Source organism: Artibeus jamaicensis, unplaced genomic scaffold (assembly GCF_021234435.1).
Source record: "Artibeus jamaicensis isolate MK-2021 breed Jamaican fruit bat unplaced genomic scaffold, CSHL_Jam_final scaffold_1019, whole genome shotgun sequence".
NCBI lineage: Eukaryota > Metazoa > Chordata > Mammalia > Chiroptera > Phyllostomidae > Artibeus > Artibeus jamaicensis.
In genome coordinates, this window is record NW_026522025.1 from 12,565,174 (window position 1) to 12,590,476 (window position 25,303).

The window sequence follows — 25,303 nt, forward strand, 5'->3', positions numbered from 1 at the left end:
AGGGCACACACCTGGGTTGCCAATTTGGTCCCTGGCTGGGTCATGTACAAGAGGCAGACAATCGATGTTTCTGTCTCACATCGATGTGTTATCTGGGGGAGTAATAATGTGTTGTTTGTCTCTTCGGTGCCATGTACACTTTTGGTTTTATGGTGGGATACTCTTTGTAACATGGTAGTGACTGATTTCACAATATCTAGATTTTAAAAAAGTAGTAGTATAAATCAGTGATGTCTCTTTCTTACGACTATATCTATATTCTTCTGCCATGCTGCATGTAACATGTGCTTTGGCATTCCATTTCAAGGTTAAATAGAGCAGTACCAGTACCAGAACTTTACAATTACTTTTTCCCCCATCTTATAAATAATATAGGTATTGTAGACTTATGTCAAAGATTCAAGTAAACTCTGGCAAAAGATTAGTATCTTGGTGTAAATCTTTAAACAGCTGCAGTTACATAATGTTTTTACTGTTATCGGACTTAATTATGGGTTCCAACTAACTCTCTTCTTAAAAATTATATTTTATTGATTATGATGTTACGATTGTCCTGACTTTTCCCCCTTTGCCTCCCTTCACTCAGCACCCCCAACTCCCTCAGGAAATCCCCCCCAACATTGTTCATGTCCATGGGTCATGCGTGTAAGTTCTTTGTCTACTCCAGTTTCTGTGCTGGACTTCACATCTCCATGGCTGTTCTGTGACTGCAAATTTGTACCTCTTAACCCCCTCACCTCTTCACCTGTTCCCCCACATGCCCTTCCCATCTGGCAGCCATCACACCCTCTCTGTGTCCATGATTCTGTCTGTTCATCTGGTTTGCTCAGTTTTTTTAGATTCAGTTGTTGGGAGATTTGTGTTTTTTGCCTTTCATTGTTCATAGTTTTGATTTGCTTCTTTTTATTAAATAAGCCCCTTTAACATTTTATATAATAATGGTTTGGTGATAATGAACTCCTTTAGTCTTTTTCTTGTTTGGGAAGCTCTTTACCTGCACTTCAACTCTAAATGATAGCTTTGCTGGTTAGAGCAATCTTAGCTAGAGGTCCCTGCTTTTCATGACTTAGAATGTTTCTTGCCAATCCCTTCTAGCCTGCTAAGTTTCCTTTGAGAAATCAGCTGACAGTCTATGGCAACTCCTCTGTAGCTAACTAACTTCTTTTCTCTTGCTGCTTTTAATATTCTCTCTTTACCTTTAACTTCTGGCATTTTAATTGTAATGTGCCTGCATCCATCTTGTTTGGGTCTCTGTGCTTCCTGGACTTGCATGTCTACTTCTTTCACCAAATTAGGGAAGTTTTCTTTCATTATTTTTTTCAAATACATTTCCAATTTCTTGCTCCTTATCTTTGTCTTCTGACACTCCAATGATGCAAATGTTTTACCCCTTGAAGCTGTCCCACAGGCTGCTTACACTATCCTTATTTTTTTGGATTCTTTTTTCTTCTTCTCTGATTGGTTGTTTTTCACTTCCTTTTGTTCCAAATCGTTGATTTAATTCTGGGATACATCTACTTTACTGTTATTTCCCTGTGAATGGTTCTTTATTTCAGTTAGTGTATTCTTCACTTCTAACTGGATCTTTTTTATGGTGTTGAGATGCTCATTAAGCTCCTTGAGCATCCTTTTAACTCTGCATCTGATAGATTGCTTATCTCCAGTTCATTTAGCTCTTTTTCTGGAGTTTTGATCCATTCTTTCATTTGAGCCATGTTTGTCTCCTCATTTTGGCAGCCTCCCTGTGTTTGTTTCTGTGTATTAGGTAGAGCTGATTTGACTCAGTGTCTTGGTAGTGTAGCCAAATATAGTAGGACCTATAGGGTCCATTGGCACAACCTCCCCTATGACCCAAGGTGGGTACTTGAGGTGCACCCTTCATATAGGCTGAGTACACTCTCATCTTGTGGTTGAGCCTTGGTTGCTGTTAGCAGGTCGACGGGAGGGATTTATCCAGGCCAGTCAGCTGCAAGGACTGGCTATGACCACTGACCACAACCTCTGCCCTCCATGGAGGATCAGCTGTGCAGAGAACTGGGTGGTGATGCTCCGACATGGTCTATACCCTGTCCACTGGATGCACTGGCCCTCGAGTTCCTGGGTGGTGCATGCTAAGGTCAGCCCGCACCTTTGTTTTGCCTGGGGCCACCCTGCCTGACCTATAAAGCAATCTGAGATGACAACTACTTGTGATGGGCTTGGAGATTCCCAGGCAAATCCCAAACAAGGTAGTTGCAAAAAGGCCCACTCCAAGATACATTACAATTAAAATGCCGAAGTTTAAAGGTAAAGAGAGAATATTAAAAGCAGCAAGAGAAAAGAAGTTAGTTAGCTACAGAGGAGTTGCCATAGACTGTCAGCTGATTTCTCAAAGGAAACTTAGCAGGCTAGAAGGGACTGGCAAGAAATATTCTAAGTCATGAAAAGCAGGGACCTCTAGCTAAGATTGCTCTAACCAGCAAAGCTATCATTTAGAGTTGAAGTGCAGGTAAAAGAGCTTCCCAAACAAGAAAAAGACTAAAGGAGTTCATCATCACCAAACCATTATTATATAAAATGTTAAAGGGGCTTATTTAATAAAAAGAAGCAAATCAAAACTATGAACAATGAAAGGCAAAAAACACAAATCTCCCAACAATTGAATCTAAAAAAACTAAGCAAACCAGATGAACAGACAGAATCATGGACACAGAGAGGGTGTGATAGCTGCCAGATGGGAAGGGCATGTGGGGGAACAGGTGAAGAGGTGAGGGGGTTAAGAATACAAATTTGCAGTCACAGAACAGCCATGGAGATGTGAAGTCCAGCACAGAAACTGGAGTAGACAAAGAACTTACACGCATGACCCATGGACATGAACGGTGGTGGGGGAACTGCCTGAGGAAGGGGGCAGTGATGGATGGAGGGCGGCCAAGGGAGAAAAATCAGGACAACTATAATAGAATAATCAATAAAATGTAATAAAAGTAAAATAACATCAGTAAGTATTAAAAAATTTCTAAATTAAACCTATGTCTTAAATATGGGAATATCTACTTAGTACATGTTTTGGGCATAATGAATTTTACTTTGAGAAAATTGTTCTATAATTAATAGTTTTTTAAAAGTATTTTGTTACTGAAAATTGCAACAGATATGCTGAGTTATTACTTGGGGTACAGTTCTTAAAACTGGACGAAACACTATGTTCTTTTATGTGGGCTTTCGATTTCAAATCACAACTTCATTTAGGTCCTACTTGTATTCCCCGCTTTTAAGGGGTAAAGGTTGGCTGGGGGTGGAATGCTAAAACATTTATCTTGATTCTCTTGATAGATGAATTAAGGAATTGTGCAATTATAAACTAGGCAAAATACTTACCTTTTATTCTTAGGGCAGTGTAATAATCAGAGTTTTTGTCTACATCCAGAATAAACCTGTGGAAATAAAAAAAAATTCTGTTATCTCTAGTGTTACAAATTTCCACAAAGACTTTCTAGGTGAATGGAAGATGGCAGATACTGCAGCTGCACCTTTTGTTAGCTCTGAAAGTCACCCCCAGATAATGATTTCATTTCGTTTCGGTGCCAGAGCTTTAAGTCATCTAGGAATGATGCACTGGCATTATCTGGAGGATGGGAATGTTTCTGTTGGGCCATGGACTTCTACTATGTTATTAGCCATTTCATGGCTACAGGTAGCAGTTTTACACTTCAGGTATGCACTTTCTATTTAGATTATAAAAGTTAGGAGCCGAGAAGCTTGTATCTCTGCAAAAAACAGAGTCACTTTGAGTTATGTTTGTGCACAGTGAATGTTTAATATAATGGACTCACAGATATCTGTATCTATTACCCTGATCTGATTTCCGTTTCCTTGAGGATATATATATATATATCTTTATTACATTATATTACATAATACTCAGATTATAATTCGTAGTGTTGATTGACAATGCATGATCTTATGAAGTCTCACCAAACATGGTTTGAAATATTCAACATAAGGTTTTATAATATAATTTGATAGCACAATTCAGGGCAGTTATACCTTTTAAAATTCTGTTAATTTATCTTCTTTTTCTTAGGTAAGTCCCTTTAACATTTCATATAATAAGGGCTTGGTGATGATGAACTCCTTGAATTTGGTCTTATCTGAGAAGCACTTTATCTGTCCTTCCATTCTAAATGAAAGTTTTGCTGGATAGAGCAATCTTGGTTGTAGGTCTTTGGTTTTCATGACTTGGAATACCTCTTTCCAGCCCCTTTTTGCCTGTAAGGTCTCTTTTGAGAAATGAGCTGACAGTCTGATGGGAACTCCTTTGTAGGTGACTGTCCCCTTATCTCTTGCTGCTTCTAGGATTCTCTCCTTCATTTTAATCTTAGAGAAGATAAAAAAGATGAACAGTGAAAGGACAGCAAACTCACAGTTAGTAACAACCACACCTAAAACAAAAGCAAACTAAGAGGACAGCTAGATCAGGAGCAGGACCATAGAAATGAAGATCACATGGAGGGTTAGCAACAGGGGAGTGGGAGGAGGAGAAGGGGGGAGAAGGTACAGAAAATAAGTAGCATAGACAGTAGATAGAAAATAGATAGGGGGGAGGGTAAGAATAGTAGGGGAAATACAGAATCTAAAGAATTTGAGACACGTGTTCATGAACTAAAGGGGGAAATGATGGGGGAGGGGTATGCAGGGTGGAGGGGAACGGAGGGGGGGAATAGAACAAATGTAATGGCATAATCAATAAAAAAGTTTAAAAAAAATGCCACCTTATCCTACACCAAAAAAAAAAAAAAGAATGATAAAGTGAAAAAAAATTTTTTGTTAATTTAGTTTATAGTGCTTAGGAACCCTATCATTGATTCACTTTAGATAGTATTGAGTCTTAATATGCAGGGGTTTATTTACAAACTACCAAGTTATTCCTATTCAACTGTACAAAATGTCTACAATTGTTTGAAAGCATTATATTTTAGTGTGATATGACATGCAAACATACAAAGCTTTTCTCACAGAATTCTTTGTCTTTCATGGCTTTTAAAATAGGAATGTCTAATGAATAAGTGGTTATAGGACTATTTTTAGATGTTCTGGTTAAAACTGAAAAGTGATTTAACCATTGTGTCTCTATAATAGTCGTCTCTCAAGTACGTTGACATTCTTGATTTTTAACAGGGCTATGGATGTAAGTAGATACTTTTCTTGCATGTATTTTGACATTTGGAACATGACTAATGTCCTGAAACTCAATTTCTAGCAATGATGAACATTTTAGGTATCATGCCATGGTGGCAATACTAGTCTCAAACTAATTATTTCTTCATTTTATTAACATATTTCTTGAACCATGAAAAGAAATAATTTATTATATTTGCAGTTATTCTTATGTCCTCAAAACCATTAATGGTTGTCTTTAATCTTTTCTCTAATCTCTGTAATGGAGTAAATCAGATATTGTCAGGTAATTAAACTATGTAGGTTGAGAATTAATTGTCAAAATAGGGATAATTTATTAAATTCTAGCATTAATAAATCAAGAATTTTTAGCTGGTAACGTGTGTATATGTGTGTTTATTTTTCACAGTCAGGCGTACATTGATATCACTAGATTATCAAAACCAAAGGTAATATAGTGGCATCTGCATACTTTTGTATAACATTGTCATATATAATGGTTTAAAGAAAAATATAGTTAAATACCAATTCCAAACATTACTATAAAAATAATACTTGTTTTATTGGGCAGCTCTTCAGCATGCAGGAAGAAATCCATCACAAAAGACTATTAATAAATATTGGACTCCTCAAACTGCCAAACTGAATTTTGATGATTTTTGTATAATTTTAAGAAAGGAAAAACCTACTTCAAAAGCAGAACTGCTAAAATCATTTAAGCAATTAGATGTGAACGATGATGGCTTTATTTTACACACTGACCTTTATAAACTTCTCACAAAGGTAAGATCTGTGAAACACTTTTGCAATATGTATATTTTGCAAAACAACTTGGAATCTACCTTTGGCAACCAAAGTCCACATTAAAAATAACTATTTCATTGGCAGGTGAAATGAATCACATATATGTCATCTATAAAGTACTCAGGGATCCTTCTGGATGAAAGGTGCTTTGTAAATAAAAGATAAAGTATAAAATTGAGCCCATGTTGCAATCCCCTTGTGTTTCCTTGCAATTCTTTCCAGCTCAGAACTCTGCGGTTTTTCATATGTGATAAGTAAAAGAGAAACAAAGTATTAATGGGATTCAGAATCCATTCTGTTTCATGGTACGATGTGAGAACGTATCATTACTCTAATTCTAATAGCAGTTATTACTGGATCTATGTTACACATTGTTCAAATTTAGCAAACTGAAATTCAGCATACCGTTACAAAACAATATGATTGTAAAATTTTATTTTATATGTTTATTCTTACTTGACATAATATTCTGAGATTTATAATGAAATCATATATTCAAACTTGTAGAAAAGATTTAAATAAATTTCCATTCTCCCTATGCATAGCAAAATGATCATCATGTTGCTTGAAAATAAATCTTATATTTTTCAGAGAGGTGAGAAGATGACTGTAGAAGAAGTAAATGCCATAATAAATTTGGCCGATGTAAATGCTGATGGCAAATTTGACTACATCAAGGTATATAAGCTCATACTGATATAAATTTGCTTACCTCGTAGAAGTGTTTTGAAGGAGCATGTCTTTTTAATGTTGGCAATAACATATTTATGTATATGTACTGCTTGTACTTGAAATTTACAAGCAGTCCCACAATTGTAATCTGCTGACTATATTAAAATAACACGACCAAGTTAAAATACATGAATGTTCACATAAATACACACATACACAAACTTGCAGACTCTCCTCAGAAATATGTCTTTTGGGGGGTGGAAGAATCATAGAATTACTTAGAACAAATGCAAGTCTACATGTCTTATATGAAAATAATAATATACCACTTGTTTTTGTGTAACAGTCATTTTCACTCAGACTATGACTTCCTGGATGAATCATGGCTGTGTTTCACTAGGTCACTGGAGGGTGGTCAGTCTGACTCAAGAAAATAAAATGAGTACCCTAGTTCAGTAGGGAATGTACTCCATCTGTCAGTCGATTCCTTGCCTACTAATGTGCATTTGGTTTCTCCTCCCAAATGTATGATTGAATGTTTTACCTACTGGACTACTTTTTTATTTCTTGTAGTTTTGTAAATTATATATGACAACCAATGAGCAATGTCTCAAAACTACTCTAGAAAAACTGGAGGTTGACAGCAAACTGAGGCGTCAGCAGTTGGGGAGCCGCAGCGAAGCATTCCCTGAAAGGGGCCCATCACCACGACCAAAACCGTCGCCTAGAACTGTAAGGAAAACTGATCAGGAAACATTCTCAAATAAAGGTATTTACTTTTCGACACTAAAATTTTCTTAGTTAAGAATGGAGGGTTAATTTTTCCTTCCATCTTCACTTATCAGTGATAAAACGAATGGGAATCCAAATTTTGTCAGCTAGTGTTTCTAGATTTTCTTAGCTGTAAAAATCTGTTGAACAAAGATGTTATTATGGAACTTGACTTAGTTATGCTGATTATATTTTATTAAAACTAAAATTCAGGCTAAAAGGTGAAAAATTGAAATAAAGAATCTTATTGGTGGCCCATAAATTAGAGACCATTAAAGTCTGATAATATAAAATTTCTGACTTTATTTCAATAGGAAGAACAACAAGAACACAGGCATTTTATACTACATTGTGTTTAGAAACAAACTTTGTTTTTTTTTTTAAAGATTTTATTTATTTACTTTTAGAGGGGAAAGGAAGGAGAGAGGGAGAGAAATATCAACGTGTGGTTGCCTCTCATGCGTCCCCTGATGGGAATTGGCCTGCAACCCCGGCATGTGCCCTGACTGGGAATCAAACCGCTATCTTTGTTCGCAGGCCCGTGCTCAATCCACTGAGCTACACCAGCCAGGGCTAGAAACAAACTTTCTATTGACAGCTTTTCATAATGCAAGACCAAATAACTGCTTACTACTTGTTACAGGTGACATCCGGAGTCCTTTACTGGCAACCACCAGAAAGTTCAAAACGTCCATGTCTTTCACAATTACCATGGGGGCCAATAGTAACCAAAACTCAAAGCTGACCGAGCCAAACTTGATAACGGTATAGTATTTTAAATTAATACATAAGACTTTTTCTGGAAAAAAAATTGACATGAAGTTTATTAAAAGCTGTTTGGTATCTACAGAGAATGAGTAAAGTTTGTGAAATAATTCTTTGAGGTTTTTCTGTGGATTGCAGCATTCCTACATATGTACCAGTTATAATATCTTAAAGCAAAAATGATGGACAAGAATATTAAAAGGTTTTCAGTTTGAAAATGTTGACTCTTCAGTTTTTTAATTTGATTAACAAGTTATCTAATTATGTATTTTGCCAAGCATTTTTTTGTTTTAATAAGTACTTTTCATGGGTGTTTCCTATAAATAAATCATTCATTCAATATCAATTCCTATGAGAGAAAGACAACGAAGTCACTTTGCTAAGTCAATATTTGTAGAGTGTTAATATTGATCTTCTTCCTTTGTTTTCCCCTTCTAGATTCAACCTTTACTAGTTTTCTTTCAACAGAAAATAATAGCTGCAGAAATATAAAACATTAACTGGAAACTGCTCGGATACATTAAAAATGTGTACCTAGAGACCTCTGTAAAAGGGGGAAAAATGGTTATGACCACACACTATAACTGCTGTTAGAAAACTGAACTGATTGTTCTCAAGAGCTACATTTTTGTTTCAAATAACAACTCTGTATTTGTAATTGAACTCTGAAGTCCCTTATATCTTTAAATTGCTAGACAGTGACATTTGTTCTATATTAAAATTTTAAAACATTATCTCCAAGGAATTTTGGTCAGACTGTTTAGGAATCTATATACCCTAAGCAATTTGGTGTGTATGTCCAACATGTTCACATACAGTATTGTATTCCAGCAATATTATTTTCCACCAGTAGAAGCTTTTTGTCTTTTGCAACTAAGTAAATGTTAATAAAATTAACTTAGTTAAATAATTGCTTACCTGATTCAAAGTGTCAAAAAATATAAGTTTAGCTAGTGTAGAGATATAAATAAATGTTAGTGTAGTTTATATTAGAACAGTGATAAGACTTCTACCCTATATCCTTCTCATGTTAATTGGCTCCATACTAATATAATTCCCTTTAGTTTTACTCAGTGAATATTTACTAAAAAGGTAAGTGTATGCCATCCATTTCATTTAGTTATAAAATATGGGCCTTGAATTTAAAAAAATGAAAAATGTCTTTTGATTATTAATATGTCAAGATAATACAACATAGTATTTATTTTATTCGTTAATTTATTTAACAAACATTTATCGAGTGACTACTCTGTGCCAAGCACTATTTAAGTGCTAATCTAAGAGCTCTGGAGAGAGACAGGTCTGTGCTTGAACTCAGCTCTGTGAACTGGTAACTGGGAGGCCTTTGGCAAGTTAGGCAGCAGTCCTTCTGAGCCTCAGCTTCCTGAGACTCACTATATACATATATAAAATATATATAGTGTGTGTTTTTGAAAGATTAAATCATCTAACATATATAAAGCCTTTAGCACAATGCCAGGGACATAGTATTCACTTTAATAAAAAATAGCGTTGTTTATATTATTACAGAAATGAGAAATGACTGTAGGTCTTAAGGAATGACATGATAAAAGAATATTTTAAGCAAAGTTATTCTGTTGTATACTGTGAGAGACCTCAAATTAGGGAGAGTATCTGAGAGGCTGAGTTATTCAGATATAAAGTAATGATAAGACTTGACTTGGGGTGGTGAACACACAATACAGTATACAGATGATGTATTATAGAGTTATAGACCTGAAACCTGTATAATTTTATTAATTAATGTCACCCCAGTAAATTCAATGCAAAAAAGAGAGATAAAAAAGAGAAAAATAAAACAAAGTAATGATAGACCTATCATGACAGTTAGGGAAGCACCTAAATGCAGTGAGGAAGCCGATCTAATAGACAATGCCCAAGTGGTGCGCAGGCCACAGCAAGTGTGTAGCAAAAGCCTACCTAAATTTTGCATTTAAGATGTGAAGAGCAAGGAATGGTGCCAATAATTGGGAATTAGGTAAAAGGTACTAGAATTTAATGATTAAAAGAAGATGGCATACTGTCAACATTCAAATTCAGTAACTTTCATTTAAAATTTAATGTCTTTAGAAAATACTTCGTAGCCTTCATTTTACTTACCTGACTTTTTATATCTTATTTCTGATCTGGTTATTGCCCACTGTTGTTTACCATCTGATATTTCTTAGATGAGCTAAAGTGATTTTAAAAAGTCCATGAGCCTTTTGTTTATTCAGCAGGATTCAATTGTTTGTTTGCATTTTACTTTTCTTTCGAATCCTCTCCTGAGGACACTTTTTTTTTCATTGCTTCGGGAGTGAGGGTTCCGGTGGGGGGGGGGCAGGGGTGGGGAGAAAGAGAAATATCCTGCTTCCCATACAGGGCCCCTGGCCTGGGACAGCATTCCAACGAACTGAGCCACACCTGCCAGCATTGTTTGCATTTTACTTTAAAGTTACTTGATAAATTTCATAAATTTAATATATTTCTTAAGTTTTATAACAACTCTGAGAAGTACTTGGTTATGAGTATAGTCAATGTTTAATTTGTTTTAATTGAGAGTGCTAAAATAAATCTCAAAAAAGAATTGTGAAATTAATTCTATTCACATTCTTTAAATCTATTTTAAACAAGTTTGGATACCTTAGTTTCATTTCTAGTGGAGAAGTATGGAATGGAGAGAAGAAGGGTCTTCTCAGAAGTTAGAAAATTATTGTAGTGGGGTATACATAAACCAGGTTTTAAACCATAAGTCCACACAATTGGCAAGGGACCTGAATTACAGGAGGAAAAATAAGACCCACATAGGGATTATACTTGTATTATTTTCTATAGGCCGTACATAGGTACTGTATCACTATTCTTTTTTTAATCCTGAATTCTATCCATTTGCTTAGGATTTAAAACATTCGAGGAGTGTCAGGAATATTTCTTTGAGAGAAGAATAGCTTTAATTGATAGTCATGACTAGAATAAGAGAAAACCCCAAAGTGTGGTAAACTCCAGAGATGCAAAACTTCCTATATCCAGACTTCTAATTAAGACTGTACCTACATATGTACTCTGCAGATATTTATGTGTTGTATAACACATGTTATATATATATATATATAAAACAATAGGAATGTAAACATTTTAAGCTTGAAATGGTTGTCTAATTTAATTTTTGTGAAGACACCAAATACTAATTTTGTTAACAAAAGTTTCTTATATTTTAAAAGTGCCAATCAATTTGACCTATCAATTAGGTGGCAATTTATATCAATTTTTCTCTTTAAAAACAATCTATTTGACATTTTTAAAGTATGCACAATTTATAATTCTTTAAAAGCAAAAAGTTCAATAACTGTTTACCTGTTTGTCTTAGTGAAAAGCAAATAGCCTTCTCATCAGTATATGTCAAACAGCAATAATGATGATGGTGATGATTGCTTAATAATGGTACCTCACCTAAATCTTTAATAATAATACAGAATTTCATGCCGAAACAAATCATGTTCTCTAAGGCGTTCCAAGAAAAATCTAACTTTACAGATTTGTTTTTTGATAGCTAGAATTTTCAACTTCACTAGTTTTTATTTGTGCTTTTCAGCATTTCCTTATGCACTGTGAATGCAAAATTAAGTAAAATTTGTATATGACAAATGAATGAACAGTTCTTTTTCCTCTTGTGAATTTATCCGAATTGGTAGAATACAGCACCACCTTATGTCCTATATAAGAATTACAACTACTATTGGATTTTTTTTCTCTCAATGTTGTCAAGTTACATTATACATGGAATTTCTTAGTCTATCATTCTAAATTTTTTTAAAACTAAATCTTTTCCATTTTCTCATAATATTCATTTTTAAATTAATCTGTAATCCTCTCATATTGATTTATGAGGGGTACAGCCAATTTGTCAGTATTTTTTTTTCTTTTAATTCACAACATTTTATTCTAGGTCTTAGAGAAAAAATTTAGTGTGATTGGAAATCTTGTTTTTGCCCTGGATTCTGTGGCTCAGTGTGTTGGGCATCATCCCATAAACCAAAAGGTCTCTAGTTCAGTTCCTGGTCAGGGCACATGCCTGGGTTGCAGGCCAGGTCCCCCAGTGCCGGTGAACGAGAGGCACCCGATCGATGTTTCTATCACACACTGATGTTTCTCTCCCTCCCTGTCTTCCTCCCTTCCACTCCCTCTAAAAATAAATAAATGGAATCTATTTTTAAAAGAAAGTGTATTTCTTTTAAGGAAATTTTTGGTTGAATAAGCATTGTGTGTTTAGGCAGATCTGAAGAATTTGAGTGCTTCCCTTTAAAAAGGAGAGCTACAAATTCTTCTAGTAATGTTATTTAGTATTCAAAAGAACCTGATTATTACTCGAAGTTTGTTTGCTATTAATATGGCATTCATGTTCTATTTTATAATAGGTGCTGTCCTAAAAGTTTCCTGCCATACTAATACTGTATTATAGTATGCAGGTTGGCTGTCTTTCCAAAGAAACATCAATTCCCTTTTACTTGTACCTTTTCTAGATTTGGAAGTTAGGAAAGACTTCTAATAAAAATGTTGAACTCACTTCCCAGCAGCTATTCCTGTCATTTCATGGCCCTGCCCCAGAAATACCATCAGTACCTGGAGAAATTCTTCCATTTTTGAGTTTCCCAAATGCCACAAAGTATGTTCACTACCAGTGCATCTGGTGAAGTGCCTTATTTTTAGCTTTATTTAAATATTTTTAAACAGTGGGGGGTTTGTATAGTCATGATTATAATACAAATTTAAGAAAAAATTTTAGCTACCAAAATCTACCTTTCTTTTTGGTAAGAACACTAAATAATTTGTCTATTTTAACACTTCAGTGTATGGATAATTCCACATGATAATGCTTTCTTATACTCTACGATGATTACCCATCAACATGAAGCTTATTTAAATTCTGGATTTTAAAAACTCATGGCAGATATTTAAGTATGAAAAAGAATACAATTTTGAGTATAGTTTATAGTTTGGACAAAAAGTACAGAGATGTGGATTCTAGCTCTAGGCCCGCAGTTGGCAAGATTTGTAACTCAAACATGTCACTGTGTTTGAGACTTTCACCAATCAAAAGAGAAGTCTGCATTAGATTGCTTTTTAGTCTTCTTTCAGCTTTAATGTTCTGTAATTCTAAACTAGTACCCCTTACCATTCCAGGTGGGTAAATGTAAAAAAAATATGTTTATAAAATAGATTAGATGAAATTCCATCTGATAATACCATAGTCAAATTGATTGAAAGGAAAACAATGTTTTCCATTTGATGTCAGAATTGTAGTTCAAACTGTCTCAAAGAGTAACTTATCGAAATGCAATGTGAGTATATTTTTCCTTTTTTTTCTGTAGCAATCTTCTTCATTCAAGGTCATGTTGATTATATTAAGACCAGTTGACTTTGAGGTAATGTCAGCATCTGTTGTTAGTTCACAATACATTCCCATCCAAGAGATTTACAGGGAGGCTAAATGAAAGTCCGTACATATTCTCATTTGTCATTAATACTCGAACTCCCGGCCCTAGCCCAACTTGAAACCTCATTGTGTTATAAAATATTTGAATTTAGCACTCTGAGTGTATATTCTTTTGGAAGCATGATCTAATAGTAAAAGCAATGATCTCAATGTCTTAGACTCTAGACCTGGTATTTCAGCAGACTCTTTGTAAAAGTCTGAACTGATACAACCTCTGGGTACCTCCATTTCTGTTTATTAAAATCACTTATGTATATCTATCCCATGTTGCCTCATAGGGATATTGTTGAGATGTCATATATAATGATTTGTTTCTGTCATGAGCAATATACTTTTGAAGATGAATTCCAATAACTTAAGGTCGCATTTTAATTTCTCAGAATTAAAAGTAGACATATTTTTTACGCCCCAAAGGTGTGACAGTGCATGTGATTAATTGCTAACTGAAAGCTTGAGTAATAGTTCAGCAATAATGCCAATTTCTTAAAATTCAGTTTAAGAAGAAATCCCCAAAGAAAAGATGAATATAAAAGTTGCATAAGTTGAAAAGTACCTACAGTTAGTACTTACATGTAGGCCTCCAAACACTGCGTTAAAAGGAAATAGAGAGAATGCATGCATCAAAGCTTACGTTGGGAGGTTAATACCTAAAACAGTGAAAGAATTTATTAAAATATGTGAGAAATACACCAGTTCTGAAATTGAGCTATGAGAATAGGGGATGAATAGGAAGTTCACACAAAAGGAGACACAAATAATAAACACATGGGAAAATATTTAGCCTTGCTAGTAATCAGAGAAATTGCAATTAATGCAAAAATGCCTATAATACCAATTTATTATCATTTCACTGCATTAATATAAGTTAATGTAAAAATCATTATAATACCACATGTATAAATTAATAAGTATTTCATGTACTCACACCTTGCTTAAGAAATCACCCCGCACCACCACCCAACTTTTTAAATAATAGTGCTGACCAACTTATGGTGGTGGCAAAATCATCACATTATTCACTACTGGTGGCATGAAATTAGCATCACTATTTTACAAGGCAATATGGGAACACATGTTATTAGCCTTAAAAATACCATACTTTTTCTCAAGGCTTTTCTGAAGGATAGTACTTATTAGAAGAAAAACACAAGTAAAATAATGTTTATTTTAACATGTCTGCTGAGAAATTGGAAATGACCTGAATGTCCAACATTTTAGAAATACTTAAGTAAGAGTGTACCACTAACCAGGTAATCATAGAACTAGTTACATTGAAATTTTCAATGTTGCTTAGCAACTTTTTTTGGTGTGCTGTGGTATATATCACACAATTGACCATTTTAACCATTTTTAAGTGTACAGTTCCGTTGTGTGACATACATTTGTATTATTGTGCAACCATCACCACCACCCATCTCCAGCACTTTTTCATCCTCTTCAGTGAAACTCCGTGCCTATGAAACAGCAACTCCCCCTTTTTCCCTCCCCCAGTTTCTGGCAACCAACATTCTACTTTCTCTTAATTTAACTACTCTGTGTGTCTCATATAAATGAAACAATACACGATTTGTCCTTTTGTGTCTGGCTTACATCACTTAGCATGGTATCCTTAAGGTTCATTCATGTGCAGCATATTTCATTTTTTGAGGCTGGATAATCCTTCATTGTATGCGTATTCTATTTATTCATTCATTCATCAATGGGCATTTGGATTCTTTTCATCTTTTGGTTATTGTGAACACTACCTTATGAAGATGGTATACAAATATCTGTTTGAGCCTCTGCTTTCAATTCTTTATTTATTTATTTTATTTTTAAAAAATATATTTTGTTAATTATGCCATTACAGCTGTTCTATTCCCCCCTTCATTCCCCTCCACCCTGCACACCACTCGCCCCCCTTTAGTTTATGACCACATGTCTCAAGTTCTTTAGATTCTATATTTCCCCTACTATTCTTGCCCTCCCCCTATCTATTTTCGACCTACCATCTATGCTACTTATTTTCTGTACCTTCTCCCCCCTTTTCCTCCTCCCACTCCCCCGTTGCTAACCCTCCAAGTGATCTCCATTTCTATGGTTCACTCCTGATCTAGCTGTCCTCTTAATTTGCTTTCGTTTTAGGTGTGGTTCTTAATAACTGTGAGTTTGCTGTCCTTTCACTGTTCATCTTTTTTATCTTCTTTTCCTTAGGTAAGTCCCTTTAACATTTCATATAATAAGGGCTTGGTGATGATGAACTCCTTGAATTTGATCTTATCTGAGAAGCACTTTATCTGTCCTTTCCATTCTAAATGAAAGCTTTGCTGGATAGAGCAATCTTGGATGTAGGTCTTTGGATTTCATGACTGGAATACTTCTTTCCAGCCCCTTCTTGCCTGTAAGGTCTCTTTTGAGAAATCAGCTGACAGTCTGATGGGAACTCCTTTGTAGGTGACTGTCCCCTTATCTCTTGCTGCTTCTAGGATTCTCTCCTTCATTTTAATCTTGGCTAATATAATGATGATGTGCCTTGGTGTGTTCCTTCTTGGGTCCAACTTCTTTGGGACTCTCTGAGCTTCCTGGATTCCCTGGAAGTCTATTGCCTTTGCCAGATTGGAGAAGTTCTCCTTTATTATTTGTTCAAATAAGTTTTCCACTTATGGCTGTTCCTCTTTCCCTTCTAGTACCCCTATAATTCGGATGTTGGAGCGTTTAAAGATGTCCTGGAGGTTCCTAAGACTCTCTTCATTTTTTTGAATTCTTGTTTCTTCGTTCTTTTCTGTTTGGTCATTTTTTTCTTCCTTCTGGTCTGCTCCCTTGATTTGAGTCCCAGTTTCCTTTCCATTACTATTGTTTTCCTGTACATTTCCCTTCATTTCAATTAGTTTAGCCTTCATTTGTTCCTCTAATTTGTGACTAAACTCAACCAGTTCTGTGAGCCTCCTGATCATCAGTGTTTTGAACTGTGCATCTGAAAGTTTGGCTATTTCTTTGTCGCTTAGAGTTATGGGCTCTGGGGCTTTGAGTTCTTCTTGAGCCATAATGTTTTGCTCTGTTCGCGCCTGTTATGTATGAGGAGTGGAGCCTTAAGTGTTCACCAGGGCGGGGCCACCCAGGTTGTGGGTTTGTGATGCTGTATGTGGGGGCGGGGTCAGAGAGGGACAATAGTGGTCCCCTCTGCTGCTTCCGGCCACTGAGGCCTTCGAGGTCCATCTCACTGCTCGCTCCATCACCAGTTTATCTGCGCTCAAATGTGTGACCGAGGTCAGCCCTCAGTGGGTCTGCCCGCTGCTACTCCACACCTGGGATCCGCCCACAGCTGCCTGCGTGGCTGGGTCATGTTCCCCGGGTGGCCAGGGGGATCTTTCCTGCCCCGCTCTGCTGCTGGCTCTGCCCCTCTTACTGGTTTGGCTGAATGGTTCGTTGTTGTCAGACTTTCGTATAGTTCAATTTTCTGTGGTTTGGCTGCGTTTTTTGTTGCTAAAACTTTGTTGTTTTTAAGCTTGGTTGTGCGAGAAGGTACAGTGCTTCCACCTACGCCTCCATCTTGGCAGAAGTCCCTCAATTCTTTTGGATATATACCCAGTAGTGGAATTGATGGATTATATGGTAATTCTGCATTTAATTTTTGGACAGACTGTCAAACTTTTTTACAGAGGTTCCAGTTTCTCCACATCCTTGTCAACACTTGCTATTTTCTGTTTTTGTTTTTATTATAGCCATCCTGGTAGGTATGAAATGGCATCCTGTTGTGGTTCTGATTTCCATTCTCCTGATGATGTGTGTTCAGCATCTTTTCAGGTGCTTATTGGCCATGAGTATATGTTCTTTGGAGAAATGTCTATTCAATTCTGAGAACCATTTTTTAATTTTTTTATGATTGTTGTTGGAATGTCTAATATGTTCTGGATATTAAAGCCATTTTCATATATGATTTGCAAGTATTTTCTCCTATCATGTGGGTTACCATTTTCACTATGTTGATTGTGTCCTTTAATGCACAAAATTTTTAAATTTTGTTATATTTTTATATAACAGAAATAACATATATTTTACACAACAGTTATATTTTCTTTTGTTGCTTGTGCTTTTGGTGTCATATTCAAGAAATCATTGCCAAATTCAAAATGTCATAAAGCTTTTCTACTGTTTTCTTCTCAGAGTTATAGTTTTAGTACTTACATTTAGTTCTTCAATCATTTTATATTAATTTTTGTATATGGTTTAAGGTAAGGGTCCAAATCAATTATTTTGCAAGGATACACGGTTTTCCCAGCCCCATTTGTTGAAAATACTGTCCTTTTTCCTTTTAAATGGTCATGGAACCCTTGTTGAAAATAATTTAACCAAAAATACGAGAGTTTATTTCTGGACCCTCTGTTCTACTCTCTTGGTCTATATATTTGTCTTATGTCAGTACCACACTGTTTTGGTTATTGTAGCTTTGTAGTAGGTATTGAAATCAGGATGGTGAGTCCCCCAACTTTGTACTTCTTTTCCAATAGCAAAATGTTTTAGATGTAACATTCAATGAAAAAGGCATAAAATATTGTTATTTAGAAAGTAAAAAATAGTTTTTTTTATAGATAAGGCCAATAGTAGGAAAAATGACATAAAAATCAAATGAGGTTGGTAAAACTAGGGGGGTTTCCCCTATTTTTAAATTTCTATGTTTAGATGTATTTGGTGCTATGAAAATAATGTAAAACATGAAAATAATTTTGATTTATATAATAGAAAGATGATGTATAAGTATATGTTAGGATAATTTAGCCTTTTAAAAAAGTGAGTGAGAAATCAATCTCAGTGTAAATTATGTTCGTTCTTATTTTTTAAGTGCCATAGAACTCTTTCTATAATGGATTCATACCATTTTTATATTATTTTATACAGCAAATCCACACTTTTCAGTAGTTATTAGAGGCTTGAATTTATTATTTTTTACATTTAAATATTCTTACAGATAATTTTTTCTTTAAGATTATTTTCCCTTTCTAAAAAATCTGCACCTGAGGACATGCTTATTAGTTTTAGAGAGAGAGGAAAGGAGGGAGAGAAACAGTGATGTGAGAGAGAAACTTTGATCCATAGTCTTCATACATGCCCTGACCAGGGACTGAACCTGCAACCTAGGTATGTGCCCTGACCAGCAATCTAACTTGTGACCTTCTAGTTCACATGATGATGCTCAAAGCAACTGAGCCACACTAGCCAGGGCACATACAATTTTAAAAAAATTTTTAATTTATTTGTTTTTAGAAAGAAGGGAAGGAGAAGGAGAGGGAGAGAAACATCAGCATGAATTGGCTGCTTCTTGCACTCCCCGAACCAGGGATCTGTCCTGGCAATCCAGGCATGTACCACGACTGGGAATCAAACCAGTGACCTTTTGGTTGGCAGGCTGGCACTCAATCCACTGAGCCACACCATCCAGGGCCAGATAATTTTTTAAAATCATTCATTGCTAAGTAATTCCAAAACCTCATTAATATCTTTAGAAGTCATTAGGAGTAGAATAGAAATATGTGTTACATTTTAGGTAGGCAAGTCTACTAATGATAAAGTAAAAGGCACTTATGCACACATCCACAGAATGGTACAATTTTTCATACCTTCAATAGACAATCCTTTACTTTCTGCATAAAGTGCCATTTTCAAGTTGTACTTAATTCTAGTTATGGGATCCTGTGTAGACATATTAGTTTGTTTTTTATTTTACTTTTTAATATATTTTATTGATTATACTATTACAGTTGTCCCATTCCCCCCCATTCCCCTTCTCCCTGCAACTCCCCTCCCACCCACATCCCCCCCCTTAGTTCATGTCCATGGGTCATACATGTCCATGGGTCATGTCCATATAAGTTCTTTGGCTTCTCTATTTTCTATACTATTCTTAACCTTCCCCTGTCTATTTTCTACCTTCCATTTATGCTTCTTATTCCCTACACCTTTTCCTCCATTCTCCCTCTTCCTCCTTCCTGCTAATAACCCTCCATGGGATCTCCATTTCTGTGAATATGTTCCTGTTCTAGTTGTTTGATTAATTTGTTTTAGTTTTGGGGTTTTTTTTAGGTTCAGTTGTTGATAGTTATGACTTTGATGTCATTTTCCTGATCATAGTTGTGATCTTCTTTTTCTTAGATAAGTCCCTGTAATAATTCATACAATAAGGGCTTGGTGATGATGAACTCCTTTAACTTGACCTTATGTGGGAAGCATTTCCATTTCAAATGATAGCTTTGCTGGATAGAGCAATCTTGGATGTAGGTCCTTGCTTTTCATCATTTTGAATTATTCTCTCTAGCCCCTTCTTGCCTGCAGACTTTCTTTTGAGAAATTAGCCGATAGTCTTATGGGAACTCCTTTGTAGGTAACTGTCTCCTTTTCTTTTGCTGCTTTTAAGATTCTCTCCTTATCTTTAATTTTGGGTAATGTAGTTATGATGTGCCTTGGTGTGTGCATCCTCAGGTCCAACTTCTTTGGGACTCTCTGAGTTTCCTGGACTTTCTAGAAGTCTGTTTCATTTGCCAGATTGAGGAAGTTCTTCTTCATTATGTTTTCAATTTTTTGCTTTTCCTCTTTTCTTTCTGGCACCCCTACGATTCACACGTTGGAACGTTTAAAGTCCTGGAGGTTCCTCAGCCTCTCCTCATTTTTTTGAATTCTTGTTTCTTCATTTGGTTCTGGTCAAATATTTCTTTTTTCCTTCTGATCCAAACCATTGATTTGAGTGCCAGTTTCCTTCCTTCTGCTGTTGGTTCCCCATACATTTTACTTTATTTCACTTTGTATAGCCTTCAGTTTTTCTTCTATTTTGCAACTATACTCAGCCATTTCTGTAAACATCCTGATTACCAGTGTTTTGAACTCTGCATCTGATGGGTTGGCTATCTCTTCATTGCTTAGTTGTAGTTTTTTTTTCCTAGAGATTTGATTTGTTCTTTCATTTGGGTCATTTTTTTTTGTCTTGGCATGGCAGTTTTGCAGTAAGGGGCGGAGCCTTAGGTATTTGCCAGGGCAGGGCCACCCACTTTGTTGCTTAGTGGCACTGTATGGGGTTGAGGTGTCTGAGAGGGAACAGTGCCACTTGCTCAGCTCTCGGCCAGCTTTCAGTCACTTCCTCTGCTTCCCAGAAGCAAATTGGGCCATTCTGGTGCTGATTCCTGGGTGGGTGAGTTTGAGTACATTCTAAGACCCTGTGGGTCTCTCCAAGGAACTCTCCTGTGAGGCTGGAAGTTTCCCCTGCCGCCACCAGTCCCACAGGTTTTTTTCAGTCAGAGGTTTTGAAACTTTTTTTCTATGCTGGAACCCTGGGTGCACAGTTTGTCTTGCTCCCCAGTTGTTCCCCCAAGTTTATCCACATGCAAATATGGGACCACCCAGTCTGCCAGCCACTGCCTTGCTGTGAGTCCTCTCTGCCCTGTTGCCCATCTCCCCTGCCCCTACTGGTTTGGATGAATGTTTCTTCTTTGACTCCTTGGTTGCCCTTCTTTTGGTTGTACGAGGAGGCAAACTGTATCTACTTATGCTTCCATCTTGGCCGGAAGTCGACATATTAGTTTGGATTAGGAGAAGGGATTTGGCTAAATCAAGAGATAAGAGAGCCCATCTTATAGAAAGGTCTTTCTCAAAACTGGTATTTATCAATATGTTGCTATAGCAACGAAACTTATTCAGTGTTGTTTTAGTACATAGACTTGAAAAAATTATGCTCATTGTTACATACTTTATCTTTTAAATACAAAATGAGATTGGTTTTTCTTTCAACATACCAATTTTAGTGGTCCTTACTTCTTTATTCCTACATGCTCCCTTGATTATTGCAGCATGTTTATTTATTGGTTTCAATACTCCCTTCTCATGAACTTTATTTTATTTTTTACTTCATTATTTATTTTCCGAACTTTTCATGGTCTTAGTTCTGTTGATTCTCTCTCTCTCACAGATTGCTCTCTCAGTTTGTATTGATGTCACCTCCCTCACCCCACACACCAGACACACATTTATTGAGCACCTGTAATGTGAATGTGTCAGGCACTATTTTAGGAACTGGAATTATAATATTATTTTCATATGTAATTCATTTTTGTTCTAACTATATACTGCTATCAGTTGTAATTAAGTTGTGTCATGTCTGTTTCTCAAACTTGCAATGACAGTTGCAAATTCTGGAGGTTATTGTTCTATTTACAATTATTTTATATCCTCCTCAGACTTCTTCTCATTGCTATGCATGCTATAAACATTTAGTAAATATTGATTAAAAACAAATTTTTTCTTTATTTCAGGAGTGGCAATGTGTACAATCAAAAGGGTGCTTTTTTTTAGAAGAAGATGGCGAAATCATTAGTCATCAATACAGGATGCATATAGCTCAGAGGTCCATGGTTTATTTAACAATTAAGCCATTAAATCTGAGCCAAGTTGAAGGCAAGTTTTAAATTTTTATATATTTTTCAAAGTAATAGTTTATACCCTCTTTGAAAGTACTTCTGTAAGTATCTGATAGTCCTATGTAGTGAAGAAAATAATCTGCCTGAGAAACATGTGGTTAAATACATTTAAAGAACTTAGTTTATACCTAACCAGTTAACATATTTTGAAAAGCAACTAAGGACTTTTATATATATTTAAAGCATGTTTTATTTTAATTCACTTAAAAACCTTATGACATAGAATAAATTTTATTTGCTAATTAATCCTTAGCTTTGCTACTTATCAATTTTTAAAATTAGTATGTTTAAGAGAAGTTCTATAGAAACATAATTTAAGGCAATATGAATTGCAAATATTTTTAATAACTTCAAAGTCCTATGTCATATGACTTAAACAAATCTATTAATAACCTTTGTATTTATGGTAACATTCTTTTTTGTACACAAATACTAATTAAAAATAGTCATTTCCTAGTGTCTAAAAGTGGTTATATAGTTTTTTAAAGATTTTATTTAATTAATAAATAAATTTTATTAATTTTAATTAATTTAATTAATGAAATAATTTTATTAATTTTATTTAATAAATAAAGCCAATGCTTTATTTATTTATTTTACAGACAGGGGATGGGAAGGAGAAAGAGAGGGAGAGAAACATCAGTGTGTGGTTGCCTTTCACGTGGCCCTTACTGGCGACCCAGCCTGCAACCCAGGCAGGTGCCCTGACTGGGAATCAAACTGGTGACCCTTTGGTTTGCAGCCCACATTCAATCCACTGAGCTACAGCAGCCAGGGCGATTATATAATTTTTAACTAGTGAAAAATGTCTATAAGTGCTTTCTCTAGAAATTATTTTAATGTTGATTTTTATATTAATGTTTTATTTTATTACGTTTACATATAAACATTTTCTAACTAGAGTGTTCTTTCGCATTCCCATTCTTGTTTCTACCTAAAGTAGAGATTCTGTAAGTTTTCACTGTTTATCCTATAGGACACTTACATTTGGTAGTTGATGCCTTTAATAGCAATTACAGTAGTCATTTTTCAGGTAAAGATATCAAGATGGGCCTGCAAATTCAATGTAGTTGTTCATTCTCCACATTCTTACAAAAAAGATTTCTTTATTCATTTATTTCTCAAATATTTATTGAGAGCTCATATACTTAGTAGCATTTTAGGTGCTTAGGAAACATCAGAATATGAAATCAAAAATAGCTGCCCTTGGGAACTTTCATTCTAGTGGGAGTAATATAACAGTAAATAATACAAAATAAATAGTAAATGATACAGTATATTAGGAGGTGGTGAATGCTATAGGAAAAACAGAGGAAGGGGCATTTTGAATGCTGAGGGAATATGGGTTGCCACTGAAATGGAGTGGTTACTGTGTGCTCTGTGAAAAAGCTGACATCCGAGCAAAGACTTTGAAAAAGGTTTATCAGTTGTGAACTGCTACATGACAAACCATCTCAAAACTCAGTAGCTTAAAACAATTAAACATCTCTTTGCTCATGAGCTGATCTTCTGGGTAGTTTTGGTTTGAGTTAGGCTTGGCTTTCTCTGTAGGGCTCACTCATGTATCTGTTGCCCATTGTCGGTTAGCTGTTGTCAGGGTTTACTGGTCTTGGCTGGGCTCTCTATTCTGTATGGGGGTCTCAGTCAGGACAGCTTGACTCTGCCTCATATAATCTCTTATCCCCTAGTAAGGTAGCCTGGACTTGTTCTCACGGCGTAACAGGGATCCGAGAGAAAACAGAAGTACCATAGAGACTCCTGGAGCCTGGGCTCAGAAGTGACGTTACTTCTGTTACATTTTGTTTTTCGAAGTAAGTCATTACATAAGTCCAGATTTATAAAATGAAGAGATAGATTTGACCTCTTCATGAAGGAGCTGCAAAGCCTTGCATTGCAAGTTATATTACAGCTAAGGACAGCCATTTTTGCTGTCTTCCACAGAAGACAAGGGAGTAAGCTTTGTATGTGTAGAGGTGGTAGAAAGGATGAAGGAAGACTGGAGGAGGTGAGAGTATGCCTGGTTTTAGAGGAACGATAAGGTGGCTTGAGTGGCTAGAATGAGGTCAGGAGAGAGCAGTAGAAGAACTAGAAGGAAAAAGGACAAAATCAGATACAGGTGTTTTGTTTTGCCATAATGAAGACTTGGCCTTTAATCTTAGGGAATGAGGAAGCCTTAGGAGTATTTTTCTCATGGCTGCCATCAAGATTTTCTCTTTATCTTTTATTTTCAACAGTCTGACAATGTGTCTAGGTGTTTCTTGTTTTCCTTGTGGATACTGTTTTCTTTGTGTGTGTGTGTATATTTCATGCTTAGGGCTCTCCGAGCATCTTGGATTTATGGCTTATTGTCTTTCATAAGTTTTAGAAAAATGTCCACCTTTATTTCTTGAAATATTTCCCTGTCCTCTTCTTTTTCCACTTGCATGGTGCCTGACATCTCATCCTCCTGTGTTTTACAAGTAAGCCAATGCTTGCATTTCATCTCTCCTGGGAAAGGTCTGTCTTCCCTTGGATTTCAGGTTAGCCTGTGACCTCTGCTCTGATAGATTCAACAAAAGTTATGATTTAGTAGTTAATGCACTTTTCCTTGTTGCTAGTGTGGGAGCAACATTTTCCCAACCTTAACTCCATGAGAAGATTCTGAATAGAAACAAGACATAATCTGACTTCTATTTTAACAAGAGCAATCAGATTGCCATATTGAAAATAGACTGATGGTTGTCCAGGAGAAACAAGACCAGCTCGGATGCTGTTGCAGAATTCTAGGAGGGGACTGATTATGCTTTGAACTGGATGTACAAAGGATAAGAAGTAGAAATTCTGGATATATTTTGAAGGTTGAACCATAGGGTTTCCTGAGGGTGGGTTGTGATATGTGAGAAAGAAAAAATGTTAAAGATGATTTTGAGATTTTTTTGGCTTGGCAGTTAAAAGGAATGAATTACTACTAACGGAGGTAAAGTACAGATGGACGGTTTTTAAACAGGGGTTGGGGGAGGTCAGTTTTAGACATAGAAGTCCAGGCGGGAATGTCAAATGGGCAGTTGTTCAGGTGGGTCTGAAGTTCGGAGGTAAGTGTCCGGCTGGAGATGCAGACATTGGAGTTGCCAGCGCATGGTCCGTGTCTGGCGTCTCTTCCTCCTCCAGCGCCTCTGCAGGTGAGCCAGGGCCTGCCTCCCACTTCTCCTTAAAAGGGTTG

General features: G+C 35.9%; 1 protein-coding gene across 2 annotated transcripts in view; it reads left to right on the forward strand.

The window, feature by feature from the left end:
* EFCAB7 (EF-hand calcium binding domain 7) overlaps positions 1 to 25,303 on the forward strand; it is a 55,828-nt gene that overhangs the window by 3,743 nt on the left and 26,782 nt on the right. For both annotated transcript variants that reach the window (XR_008389705.1, XM_053655508.1), the window contains exons 3-7: positions 5,732 to 5,943; positions 6,556 to 6,642; positions 7,210 to 7,405; positions 8,051 to 8,172; positions 21,940 to 22,081. Coding sequence is in view for 1 of the 2 variants with exons in the window: in XM_053655508.1 (XP_053511483.1) it covers positions 5,732 to 5,943; positions 6,556 to 6,642; positions 7,210 to 7,405; positions 8,051 to 8,172; positions 21,940 to 22,081 (759 nt within the window). In the remaining variant the exon portion in view is untranslated. The remainder of the gene's footprint in view (positions 1 to 5,731; positions 5,944 to 6,555; positions 6,643 to 7,209; positions 7,406 to 8,050; positions 8,173 to 21,939; positions 22,082 to 25,303) is intronic.